Genomic DNA, 13,419 nt, shown 5'->3' with positions numbered 1-13,419 from the left:
GAGTGGCAATCCTGGAACTATCAGGGGCCATTCTTCCTCTCTGAATCTCAGTTTCCTCATCTGTTAACTGTGGATAGTAATACCTGCCTTACCTTCTCCACAGGACTCTTTGGAGGATCAAATGAAAGGAAAAAGCTCTTTGTGCATCACAAACCACTGTACAAATATCATGGTTCTTCACATGTTGGGTACCTCCTTTGACAGAAAAGATTTTGAGGTATCTTTCTCTGTATCACAGATTCCCTTCTGTGCTGACCACACAGAGTGCTCCTTGGTGTCCCCTCTCTTTGTTTGAGTAGAAGATTTGGAAGGTACAAAAACAAAGATGTGAGACACTTAATAAGAGATTGGGGGCCCTCTGTCCAAGTCCAAGGCTCCAATCTCAACCATTTGCATTTTCGTACAAGTCCTTACTCTTCTGGAACTTCCATTTCCTCACCATTGAAGTAGGGATGACACTCCCTACCCATAGGTTTATGAGGAGGAAAAGGGGCAAGAAGGCACATCAGTTGCATTTATCTGAATATACATGTGAAAACAGATTCCAAACCAGGTGTAATCCCAGTGGCTCAGGAGGCTGAGGCAGGAGCAAAGCCAGCCTCAGCAACTTAATGAGGCCCTAAGCAACTCAGCGGGACCCTGACTCAAAATAAAATATAAAAAAGGGCCCCTGGGTTCAATCCCTGGCTAAAAAACAAACAAAAACAAAACAGATTTCAGGAAGTAGAATCTGTTCCAGGAATGTTATATACAGAACTAGAATCTTTAATAAAGATTATGGCTTTTTTTCCTAACCACTACAGCCTAGCCCATATCATCTATTCAATAAACATTCATAAAATCCCTACTATGTGCTGGACCCACATTTATTCACAGAGCACCTACTGTGTACTGAGTCCACTGCCAATCTTGCTTTTCATGGGTGTTACAGAATGCGAAAGAGGAGTAGGTTATTGTTCTGGAGTGAAGCCTCTTGACATTAAGTGTAGTATTCATTAGTTTAATATCATACTAGCTCACTGGTTTTTAATTTAATCTTTTACAAGCTACTGGGAACACCTGTTTCTAAAAATGGCCTGACAGAAATATGTGCATTGTTGAATCAAAGGAAGAAAAATCACCTCTACCCTTAGGAGATTCCCTGGCAAAGATGACCTATTAGCAGCATGTTTGGGAAATAAAAGCTCAGAGCTAGAAGGGATTTCTAGAAAGAAAGCCAGTGACTGGGATCGGTGCGCTTTGGAGTCTTCCTATATCCATTTGCTATTTCCTCACAGCATTCCCCAAATGGCTTTACCCATACTGAACACATGGTAGTGTTAATCCTTGAATTTGCCCTACCAGCAGTGCATTTAGAAGGAAGGGAGGGAAGAAAGATGGAGGGGAGGGAGATCCTGAGCCAGGCACTGGAACTGAGCCAGCACTTGATTTGTGCTCTGCGGTACCAGCCCCGTACAAGGTGTTTCTCTATGTTACTTCAGTTCATTCTTCCAACCACCACATGAGGCATAAATTAATAGGATCATTAAAAATGATCCCTGTTGTCAACATTTGCATACATTCATAATATAAAGACTGAAAGAAATGAAGTAACTTGCCCAAAGTCATGCTCATCATTCCCAGAGCAGCTGGTCTACCTGACTACAAAGCCAGGATTTCCTTGGTGCTCCATGTCATATTTCTTTTCTTTTTGTACCAGGGATTGAACCCAGGGGCACCGAACTGCTGAGCCACATCCTCACCCCTTTTTTATATTTTATTAGAGACAGGGTCTCACTGAGTTGCTTAGGGCCATGTGAAGTTGCTGAGGCTGGGTTTGAAGTCTCGATCCTCCTGCCTCAGCGTCTGGAATCACTGGGCTTACAGGCATGCACCACAGTGCCCAGCTCCATGTCACAATTCTTGAGAAAATAATTTCTCCTCCCAAATGAGGAATCTGCTTCTTCATCACAAAGAAATCAAGAGAGAGACTTCCAAGGTTGCTTTCAGCTCAACAGATTTTGACCTGCATGAGTTGATGAACTGTGGCCCACGGATCAAATCCAGACAGCCAAATGTTTTTTCAAATAAAGTTTTATTGGAACACGGTCACACATATTCTTATTTGTATTGTCTGTAGCAGCAGAGTTGCGTAGTCATGACAAAGCTTGCATGGCTCACAAAGCCAGAATACTTACTATCTATTCCTTTATGGAAGAAGTTTGCCCATTCTTAGAATATATTAGTCTATAGATTTTAAGTGTGATGAACTATACTTGGTGAACAGAAAAGATCCTGGAGGGCCACACATTACCTGCGAACACATGAAGGGGATAAGGAGGTGACTTCTACTGTTTACATTTTATACTTTGAAATTATTTTTATTTTTTTACTGAGTTATAACTTACATATTACAAACATTCATAATGACAATATTCACAAATCCTGCAGGTATAGCCTAATGATGTAGCCACCCTTCTGATCGAAACACAGAACCTTTGTACCAATCCAGAAACTTTTACCTCTATGGGTTAGTTTTCCTACATTTTAAATTTATATAAATGGAATCATAGCATATACACCTTTGTGTCTGGGAAAGTTGTTTTTAGACTATAATTTCTTTGCTGACAATCGGGGAAATATGACAAGGATAAATAAGGAAACAAAAGTCATCCTTAACAGGATCAGTAAAAGATGATCACCTGTTTATTTAGTCAACTATGTTGTTAAGTATTTTACCATGTATCTGTACCTCTCCAGGCAGTGAGGAGTAAGGCAGGTGAAAATTCTGCCTCCCACGAATCTTATAGTCTATGGTGTACTTTTTCATGGATCAGTCAAAAATTTCATGTCCACTACCACACAGAGGTTTGGCCAGAGTTCTTGGACCTTCTATCTTCCCAAAGGCCTGAAAGGGGTTACCCCAGGAACTTAAGACCTTTTAGGAATCTTGAATCATAAAAAGTTGGGGAACTTAAACAGTCATCCGACCTAACTGGTCATTGAAAGCAAAATCAGAGGCCCAGAGATGTTCACCAAAGTCTTTGGGAGAGATGAAGATTCATCCAGAAAGGAGTGTTATACACAGAACTAGGACATCAGACTCCTGACCCTTAAGTCCAAAATGTTCTCTGGGATATGGCACTGCTTTCTAACACTAAGGCCTCCAACCTCCTTCAGACCAGGAGAGAGCGGTATTTATGTTCTTCTCTGGAGATATTTCATTTTGATGCCTTCTAGACACTCTGCCAAATCAATGAGTGGAAGAGCAGAGATCAGAGAGACCAGAGTCACCTTTCTGTAGTCGAAGAGGGGTAACCATGGAAAAGCAGGAGGGACCATGTACACAAGCAGAAAAGAAAGAGGTGTGTTCACAGGAGCGGCATTCAGTATTCTATGAAATTACCAGCATGGTGCTCTCAAAAACTTCATAGAGTGACCCGCTCACTAGATTTACAATAATTTTTACACCAGGAACTTCATCTCCCATAGAAAATCTTGGGATTTGAATTACAAATTTATTATTTGGTAAAATAATGTGGTCTCTTCGAATTCAGTAACTCTTAAAAACAAACTGGGAGGCCAGGCATGGTGGCACACATCTGTAATCCCAGCAACTCAGGAGGCTAACACAGGAGGATCCCAAATTCAAAGCCAGTCTCAGTAATTTAGCAAGACCCTAAGCAACCTAGCAAGACTCTGTCTCAAAATAAAAAACAAAAAGGGCTGGGGATGTGGCTCAGTGGTTAAGAACCTCTGGGTTCAATCCCTGGTACCAAAAACAAAAACAAAACCATTCTGGGAATGTAAGAGCCCAAAGAGGTCAGTTGCCTCACTGAGCATGTTTTCGTGGTGTGTCTTTTTTCTGAATATGTGAAAACCTGCCACAGTCCAGGAGCCTGCAGTTCTTAAGTCATTTCATCTTAACAAAAACACAATAGAGAGTTCTTATCCTTTTTGTAGATCTCTTGGACTCCAAAGCCCACCTTCTGTTCTTTGCTGTGTATCCTCCACCTCACTCACATAGAATCTCCCAACTTTCCTTCTCCCAAACCATGGAAGTCAGAGACTCCTCTTTCACCCTAAAGTCCTGAGCTGAAGTCCTGAGTCCCAGTCTCAACCCTTCCACTAATTTATTTCAGTGACTACAAGCAACCTCCTTACATTCTTTCATGTCTTATTTTCCCATATTTAAACTGGGGGTCACTATCTGAGTCCATCACTACTTTATACCATGTGAAACATAAGCAAAGATTGTTTTAATCACACCATGTCTTCCTCTATAGGGGGGAAGTTTCACTGAAGGGGTTCAGGAGATAGCTCATTTAATGAGCATCTACAACCTGAAAATGAAGAACTATTTGCTGTCCTATTTATACTTTTTTTTTTTTTTTTAAATCTCTGTAGGAAGGGATAGGCATGGAATCTTCACAGATCTGTAGTCAAGATGACTTGGTAAGCACCTACACTGCACCAAGTGGCATATATAAGGTGGGTAGGGGCAGGAGGATTGCAGGAAGTTGCTGGATATGAATGGCCAGATGACCTGGAAGACAGACCCCGACACTGAGAGGAAGTTTTTCCTGTATTTTGTGTGCAACTTCCTGCATTCAGATAAGGTGAATGGGGCTGGGGGAAGAATGGGTTTGCAGACACCTGAATTTTGAGAGAGAAGGAGGCCTGGCCGGCAGTCTAAGGGACACACGGCAGTTGGAAATACAAAGCTGTGCTGTCAAAGGGAAGTGATGACTGGCTTTTCAATGGGGTTTCCCAGGTTAACACAAAAACTTGATGATAGTAAGAAACAGAAAAACGATTATTGTCCAGGGACATTTACTCTGAACACATCATTATCCTACTTAAAGGGAGCTGGGGAGGCAGAGAAAGTTTTACTGGGTGGAAAAAATTTCAAGGATATGCCATATGCCACAACAAACTAGAAGACAAGGAGGTGAAATGAAAGGCCCTGATGTCTATAAATTTATTACCCTTTTCTCAGGGAAAGGTCAGTGATGGGGGTAAACCTTCCCCAAGACTCCAATGTATACAACTTTTCCTCTTCATTCTGCCTTCAGGAACAGAAACCCAGGCACCTGTAGCCCAGCCTGCATTTGCAAGTGTCATCCTCGCTCCTTAGTATCTTGTCCTTGGTCAGTCACATCACCAGCCTTTCTACATGGAGAAGATCTGATCCTGTACTTACCAGATGAAAGCTGATGGACCCTTCCTCCTCATCCTGAAATTCTTCTCTATCCCTAACCCAACCCTAACTTCCTCCTAATTTGTCTTCAAAGGAGGGAGAGGTAGGAGAATGTATTTAGAAGTTCCTTTGCAACTTTCTTGCAGATTCTGAATTTTTGTCCCTAATGTCTTTGCCGCTCCAAATCCAGCACTGCACCTCCCTGATTCTGAGAACTCTAAGCATCCAAAAGGGCTAGATTTTAATACTGGTAACAGGCCTCCTGCCCTTCCAGTCAGGAAAGTGTGAGCACTATTGTTAGACCAACGGTTTACACAGGTGGTCTCATTCAGCGCGTGCAGATCCCCTGCACCTTAGCTATAGGTATCCTTTTCACAGAGGAGGAAACTGAAGCTCAAAAAGGGGAACAGGTGTCCTGCCCCAGGAGCAACCGGTGAGTGGGAGTCTAAGAAACCCCTTCCTCTGTTTTTTTTTTTTTTTTGCAAGTCAGGTCCCAGCCTGTAGGTTTGGGAGCCCCTACTTTGGCCCTCTTGTTCCCCTCAGCCTCCCAGGGAGATGCGGCAGAAACTCCTGTAATACTGAAAGGCCAGTGGCTTCCTTCCGGGCCAGGCCTGGGTGGGAAAAAAAAAAACTTCTTTCAGTGGCTTGTGGGTGCCTTCTCTACTCCGCGGGCGCGCTGCCACAGTGACCTTGCATTTACAGAGAGCGTCTCTGGCCCCGGGCACCGAGGTTGTCCTGGAACAGAACAAACCAGAAATGAGTGGATCCGGGGGGAAAATTCGACTCCAACTGTTCTATCCAGCCGCAGGCCAAGCTTTGCTTTCACTACTAGAAAGGAGTCCCCACAACCCTAGCGGAGCGCTTTGATATCTCGCGTTTCAACAAGAGAGCACCACCCGGGCGTCCAGCTCCCCCGCGGCTTGACCATGCAGGGCGCTGGTGCGGCAGGCAGCTGGGGAAGCTCCACCTGGGCTACTCCCTCTGGCCGTGAATATGTCGGAGCTTATTTCCAAGCGTCCTCCCGGCTTCCTTCACCCCTTCCCTGCGTTATCCTGGCCCGCAGTCCTACAATCCAAACCGTCAAACCTGGCCGGTGAGGGCCTGGGGCCTGGAGAGCAGCAACCGAGATAGAAATAAACGGGGTCGCTCCAAGGCACACTCCCCCGGCCTAACGCCACTCCACTTCCCCCGGGTCTCTGCGCCCATGCCCAAGGGTCAGTTTCTCCTGAGCTGGCCGGCTCTCCCGGTCTACCACCTGCGGTCGCGGTAGAGGCTGCAGTACTCTTCGCATCCTCTCCATCCCCTTCTTCCAAGAGTTCCCCAACTTTATCCAGCTCTCACCTGAACCCCCGAAGGTCAGTTTCTTCTTTCTGGGCTGAAGCTGAGCCCGCCGCCAGTGGAAAAGCCCCCACGCCTAGGTTGCAAGCCACTTGCTTAACAAGTCCAAAGGTCAACTAAAGTTTGACTGATAAACAGAACCAGTAAAAGAAGGTCTTCAGACCCCCGGCGTGAGTACAATGGGCTCTGGCAAACCGAGCTCCTGGTCCGGGTCTCCGGCTCCCCACGACTGCCCCTTAGTCTCTCCCTCTCTCTCGGTTTCCCCCCCTCCCCACCACCATTTGCATCTTGCCGAAAGCTGGGCCCTTCCCACTAATTTGCATATCTTATATGGCCTAATGGTGGCGATCATGGCAAGTTAGAAGTTTTCTGACTCCTCTCGGAGGAGACTCCGGGACCCCGGGGAGTAACAGGTGTCTGGAGGCTGAAGGGTGGAGGGGTTCCAGAACTTGGGGCTTGCTTGTGAAATTCCCCTCCACCCTCCTCACTTGCACCCACCCACCCCCTAACCCCCTTCTTTTCCGTCCTTGGAAAATGGTGTCGAAGCTCACATCGCTGCAGCAAGAACTCCTGAACGCCCTGCTGAGCTCCGGGGTCACCAAGGAGGTACTGATCCAGGCCTTGGAGGAGTTGCTGCCATCCCCGAACTTCGGGGTGAAACTGGAGACGCTGCCCCTTTCCCCTGGAAGCGGGGCAGATCCGGACACCAAGCCAGTCTTCCATACGCTCACCAATGGTCACGCCAAGGGCCGCTTGTCCGGGGACGAGGGCTCCGAAGACGGCGACGACTATGACACCCCTCCCATCCTCAAGGAGCTGCAGGCTCTCAACACCGAGGAGGCAGCGGAGCAGCGGGCCGAGGTGGACCGAATGCTCAGGTAGGCAGCAGGCTAGGTGCAGACTACAGACCTGTACCCGGTGCCCTGTGCTTGAAAGACCCTGGGCCGACCATTCTCTCCCTCTGTTTCCCTCCAGAGAAATCCCCCGGGGGGCGCTCCACTTCTCTCCCAACACCTGGACCCTTCCCAGTCCCTTACCCAGGCGACCCTAGGACCAAAGACTTCATCTGCCTTGACCCAGGCGAGAGTAGGAGATCCATGGGCCTTCCCAGTGGGACTGGTACTTGGTCCAAAAGAACCCGATATGCGAAACCCTTTGCCTGGAGCTTTGACCCTGAAACTGAAGGTGCAGGTGGATGCAGTGATTTTCTCGGGAGCAGAGGCTTGCGACTCCACAAGCCTCAGGCCACGCATTTCTCCCGACGCTGTCCGGGAAGCCACAGGCCGACCTCTGGAAGAGCGATCTGCCGTTCTTTACCAAAGGACAGGCAGCATAGGAGCTAGGATCTGGGAGGCGAGTTCTCTGGTGGGCAGCACCCTCCGCAGCAACTATGCACGGCTCGGGATTTTCTCGAATCCCTACGCCTGTTTAGATTTGTAAAGGGGAACTTTCGCCTGTAGGGTGAGGTGGACCCGCGCGGGGCAAAAGAAACCATGAATCTAAGCAAGCTGAGGTGAGTGGTGTAAATTAGGATAAGACCCCATTCGCAAAGACGTGGTCTCAATCCGAGGAAGCAGGGCTTGCATACATCTCGCCGCCAATTCTGCCCCGCGGAGAATTCCGGCAGGTTGGCGGTCTCTCCGGAGGCCGGGGTCGTTTGCTGGTCTTCCCCAACCGACCTACGCTTTGACAGCTAGTTACTAATTACCCAAGGAGCCAAGCAGTTCCCTTAGATTGCTTGTCGCTCCCCGGTCACTCAGCTTTAGGAAGGAACCCCTAGCTTGGCCTCCGACACTTGAGCGCCACCGCGGTTTCAAGGTTTCAGGAGCCCGTAACCGAAATCGTGTCCCGAACTCAGGTGGCCTGGGTCGCAATAACACAAGGCCACTTTGAAGCGCGATATGAACTTGTATTTGAATTTGTGCTCTGGGGATCCGGCGACTTGCCCTCCAGTCAAGGCTAACAGAGGAACTTCCAGATCCCCACTCCAAGATCCCCACTCCAAGAAAATGTTTTCCTATGATTTATAGACTGGAGGTTCTTCCCTCACCGTTTCCTCGCGTGGTGTGATTTCTCCCCCACCGAGGTTAGGGAGCAGGAAGGTGTGAGTCGCGAAGGCTGAGAGGGGTCGTAGGAGGAGACCCTCAGAAAGTCTGGAGCGCCAGAGCGACCGGGAGGTTGTTCGCGGCCTGGTGGATCAACCAGGCTGCCGCCGCCGGCCATCCCGGCCTAGGCCCTTTCTGCCTGGCCGCAGGCGGCCGCTGCCTAGCGTGGCTCTGGGAGGAAACGGGAAACCGGAGGAGTACTGGGGCGCCCCTCCGCACGCGGTCCCGTTTGGGGCTGGACGCTGCAGAGATGTAACATAAACTGTAGCACGTGGAGTTGGGGTGTTATTAATTTATTTCTATAAATCATCAACAGAAAGATACACAAAGAGCCGTGATTAGGTTGAAACGAGAGGCGGGTTATTCATTGGTGAAGTTGTAAACGCGGCTTAGAAAGGGAAGGAAATAAAAACGCCGTCGCGGAGTTGCTCCCCAGGGCACACGCACCACGCTGCGGGGCGCGCCCCCAGGCCTCGGCGCCGCCCCAGCGCCCCAGCAGCGGGACTTGGGCGGCCTGCGGAGCTCCAGGGCCGCGGACACCAGCAGGCCCAGCCGACCGAGAGCCAGGCCCGGTCCGGAGTCTTAAGACTCAGCCGGCTTTCCACCCCAAATTGGGACGGGGAGGAGGGCTAGGGAGGCCGAGACCCTGGCTGAGGTAGGGACGCAGGATAGACCCCGAGGCTTTCCTCCCTTTCCCAGGACAGTGCTGCCTTCTCTCCACCGCCCCCGGGAGTGTCGGACTTTATTAAAGCAATTTTTCAAGAAATTGCTAGCGGTTCCCAGGTGATTGCACAGTAGGCTCCAGAGCGCCAGGCAAACGCATTTTTCCTCCCACCCTGTTAGCTAAGGCGGAAAGAAAAGAAAAGGAAAAGGACTTTGTGGAGCGGTTGGATGCTTGTGGAGCTTGGACGCTCCACAAAGCAGATAGGCCGAAAAGGAAAGGTTGGGGACTGCGCGCTTCCCGGTCCCGGGTCCCCAGAGGAGCGGGCTGTCTTAGGAAGCCAGAGTCCAGTCTTCTTAACGAACGCTGGGCGAGCAGTATTGAGGCCCAGGTCTTTTCTGCTCCTGGGCAGCAAAGTCATTGTTTGAGAAGTGTGTCGGGCGGACAAAGCGGGCGCCGAGTCTGGCGTTTGACACCTGCGCTTGGAACACAATGGCCGCGCGCGCTCCTAGGGAACAGTGCATTTAGCCGGGTCGGAACACCTGAACTCTATTTTCAAATTGAAAAAAAAAAAAAAGCGTAACCAGCCCTCTGAGCTCTTCCCAGTGAATGCACGTGAATTCTCGTCTCAGAGAGGTATAAAGGTATAATAACTACGCCATCTTACCCCCAACTCTAGTGTTTTAATTTGGACTTAAATGTTGGGCCTCAATTTATAAGGCTTATTGTGAGCTCTGAAATATTGTTATTTATTTAATCATCTCGACTGGGGAGCAAATACCCTTTTTTCACAGAACCATTCGCACTTAGATACACTATTTCGATAGATTGCTATGGGCACGCAAAATGAGCACAGGTAAAGAAATTTAAACAAAAGAAAAATAGCCAAAGAATCTGTTAAAGCAATACAGTATTAACTTTTAAAATCCAAATACTTTTTTTCTAGGTTTTGAAGCTATTATTCCTATCTGTTGAAAGTGTTTTCCACTTTAAAAATATCTGTGGAAATATTCGCCAGAAATAAGCTTTTAAATGATCTCTGATGTTTACATGGATGTCCAAAATGCTTATTACATTGTTTTTCTCTTACCCAAAGTGAATTCTCCACGTTTGAAACTGGAACTCATTTTCTCTGTTTTTGTTCTTGTTTCTTCATTATGTTGTGTTTCTTGGAAGTACCTTTATAAATACTTGTGAAATTTGTTATTAACTAATATATCTGAAAAGTTTGCATTTCTCAAAAACGTCTTTTTCAAAGCCTAGGTTCTCATCTATTTAATATCAAGGACTTGCTAAAATAATCACAACTATGCAAACACTTATAAAATACATTTGATCACTGGAGATCTTTTAATTCATCAAATAAATTAATTTATTTGACATAGAGGCACCATTTAGAAATAAATTGATTATACACTACAATAGGGTTTCTATTTTGCCCTCTGCTTTAACTCTGATTTTAATAGATTCATCTGAAACTAATTTCTACCCTTATTTTTATGTCCTATCAAAAGAATATGTGTATATATATATATATATATCAACATATGGTACAGGAATTTTTAAGTCACCTGTGTAGTTGCATTAATAAATTGCCTATGTGAATCACTTGCTTCTTGAATAATTTTGTTCTGTACTCTGCATTATCTTCTCTTTTTAAGTCTCCTATTCAATAAGCAAGAAGAGATATTAGAAAAGTTGAAAACATTTTAAATAAATAAACCTCAAAGGCACTAATACAAGTTTTCTTGCACACTTATGTGTAAGAGAAATGAAGAGTGTGACTACATTCCTAGCTCATGCTTGAAATTTGTGAGAAACATCACCTTCCAGATTCCCTTACCCTCTCAGAAGAGAAATGTAAGAATACAGGAAAGCAAAACGCTTGGAATCATTAATGTTTTACTCCAAAATTGAAATCATTCATCCCCATTAAGTTTTATTTGGGAGGCGGGGCTGAGGATAATTTTTTTAAAACTTTACTTGCCTTGCAAGTGGTGTGGTTTGTTAATCATGATATTTTGTGAAAACGTTTCCAAAACTCTGAAAGTTATTTGGTATTTGGCTAAGAAGTCCTCCTTGCCTCTCAGGAATTGGACAAATACAATCCACCCCTATTTCCTTCCAGAAGGAAAGTAATTCAGGGGAGGTTTAAACAGAAATTAAGTGAATTTAGAAACTGAGATTATCCCCTATCATTATAGGATCAGTCTGCCTGGCCTCGAGCTTCCCAGTAGTTCTCTCGATTTTTAAGTCTCTCAAATTGTAGGAAAATGAGAGAAAGCAAAATAAAACAAGAGCTTGCTTTCTGCATAATGAGAGTGCTCGTGGTTCTTGCTCATTCCTGAAGAAAAGCAGTGATCTCTTCGCTAACATCAGAAGGCAAGGGATATATCATACCAGGGACCTTCAGCTTTTCTTCTATTTAGGTTTACTTTAGCCTCACAGCTCTCTCAAGGTTGTAGCTTGAACAGGTGGAGAAATATATGAAGACTGGTTTTGTATAGAGTGTAGATAGAACCCTAGCAAGAGAATAGTTCTCCCCAGACATCTCCCACCAGCACCCTAACCATCTGCTTCTCTGTCTAGTGAGGACCCTTGGAGGGCCGCCAAAATGATCAAAGGCTACATGCAGCAACACAACATCCCCCAGAGGGAAGTGGTTGATGTCACGGGTCTGAACCAATCACACCTCTCCCAGCATCTCAACAAGGGCACCCCTATGAAGACCCAGAAGCGTGCTGCCCTGTACACCTGGTACGTCAGAAAGCAACGGGAGATCCTCCGACGTAAGTGTTCTATGCCTGCTTCCACCTCCACCTGGAGTGATCTTTGTTCTCACTCTGACTTCTGTGGGCTGCCTTGGTTTCCCCTTCATCATGAGGTCCATTGTGAGCACTTGGCAAATATAGGAGGAAGGAGGTGCATTTGACCTTCATAGTTGATACACAGTGGGTTCACTTGTATCATTTTCTTTTCTCCAGCCTGTTACTATCCAGCTGGTAGATTTGCAAGGCTTCAGCATGTGCTATGTACCTTGAATATTTTGGTCCTTCTTTCCAATATTCTTTTCTTTGACACCAAATAGATAAAAGAGTGGAATATCTTCCACAAAGTAAATCCAGCACCCTGAGTAGGACTGAGTTCTGAAGCAATTTAAAGTACTTACTCATTTTTACAAATATCAGTGGAGTTTGGGGACCTCAGCTGGTGACTCTGTCTAATGAAGAAGCTACTATGACTGAGGAAGGGCACAATAAAAGTGCCTGCGCTTGGAACATTGACCCATCCATTCTTGTTATTCCCACTCTCATCCTAAAATTTTCTTTCCGTCCCAAGATTTCTTTTATGGAATGATACTGAAAGGTCTTTGGTTTGAATTCTAGGGAAGCTAGCACACTGCATTGGAATGACAACAGTACAAATAGCACATTGTCTTTTAATTTTAGGGAAGTATACTTTGACATCACACTTTCATTGAGTTTGACCTGGCCCGCTTCCTAGGAAAATTTTGTGTCTGTTGTGTTCCCCACATACCATTCTCTGGGCCATGGCCACCTCTATCTTCCACCACTTTTGGGGAAATGGTGGTTGTTTGGTTGTTTTCCCCCCACTCTTGCTGGATGGTCACTTAAAAATCAGTCTGGTATTTTGTTACACACTGCTCTGAAGCGATTGTGTCTGTCTTTGTGGTCTCAGTGTCTGTGGTTGGAAAGGCCTTTCCCAGGGAAGAAAAGGTTCTAGGCATTCATCTCGTGTGCACGGTGGTTTGCTCTTTTGTTGGAAGCATTACATGGATAAAGGAGAAGAAGCCAAATGAGAACCATCTGTGGCTTAGCTGGGGAGGTTTTTTAAACTATGGGTTGACCCCCATCCATGTTGACTAGCTCTTGAAGAATTTGTGTTCCTGACATGAACCAACTCTGTAGTTCCTGCAAAGACCTAGAAAATTCTCTGGAACCACAGTCTCCAAAGGCCAAAGAACTGTTGGGGGCCCACTCTGCCCCATCTCCAGTTTGCTGCCTCTCTGTGTTTACTGGGAGTTCCTTCAGAAAGGAAAGAGAGATAGGAAAGGCTGGCTGGACCTTCTAAAAAGACAGAAGTTCCAGATTCTTAAGATGCTCAAGAAGGGACAG

General features: G+C 46.3%; 1 protein-coding gene and 1 long non-coding RNA gene across 8 annotated transcripts in view; one reads left to right on the top strand and one right to left on the bottom strand.

Annotated features, from left to right (window-relative positions):
- Positions 1-951: 951 nt before the first annotated feature.
- On the bottom strand, positions 952-6,693 carry LOC306658446. Of its 3 annotated transcripts, XR_013763053.1 has the most exons (4): positions 6,521-6,693; positions 5,700-5,914; positions 2,719-2,887; positions 952-2,293 (listed from the first exon to the last, which is right to left on the bottom strand). It is a non-coding gene; the product is annotated as an uncharacterized lncRNA (long non-coding RNA). The 3 variants fall into 3 exon arrangements; XR_013763054.1 differs by lacking the exon at positions 2,719-2,887; XR_013763055.1 differs by lacking the exons at positions 952-2,293; positions 2,719-2,887 and having other exon boundaries at positions 3,458-5,914.
- Positions 6,694-6,870: 177 nt separating this feature from the next.
- The window catches only part of HNF1B (HNF1 homeobox B), a 52,118-nt gene continuing 45,569 nt past the window's right edge, over positions 6,871-13,419 (top strand). For 2 of the 5 annotated variants that reach the window (XM_079135412.1, XM_079135410.1), the window contains exons 1-2: positions 6,871-7,395; positions 11,873-12,072. In XM_079135412.1, the coding sequence (XP_078991538.1) occupies positions 7,052-7,395; positions 11,873-12,072 (544 nt within the window). In that variant the 5' untranslated portion in view covers positions 6,871-7,051. Of the gene's footprint in view, positions 7,396-7,568; positions 9,278-11,872; positions 12,073-13,419 lie in introns of those variants that run through there. The other 3 variants (XM_079135411.1, XM_079135409.1, XM_079135413.1) reach the window with 2 other exon arrangements.

The sequence above is a fragment of the Sciurus vulgaris genome (genome assembly GCF_902686455.1).
Source record: "Sciurus vulgaris genome assembly, chromosome: 3".
Taxonomy (NCBI): Eukaryota; Metazoa; Chordata; class Mammalia; order Rodentia; family Sciuridae; genus Sciurus; species Sciurus vulgaris.
This window is presented reverse-complemented; position numbering and strand designations above follow the sequence as displayed.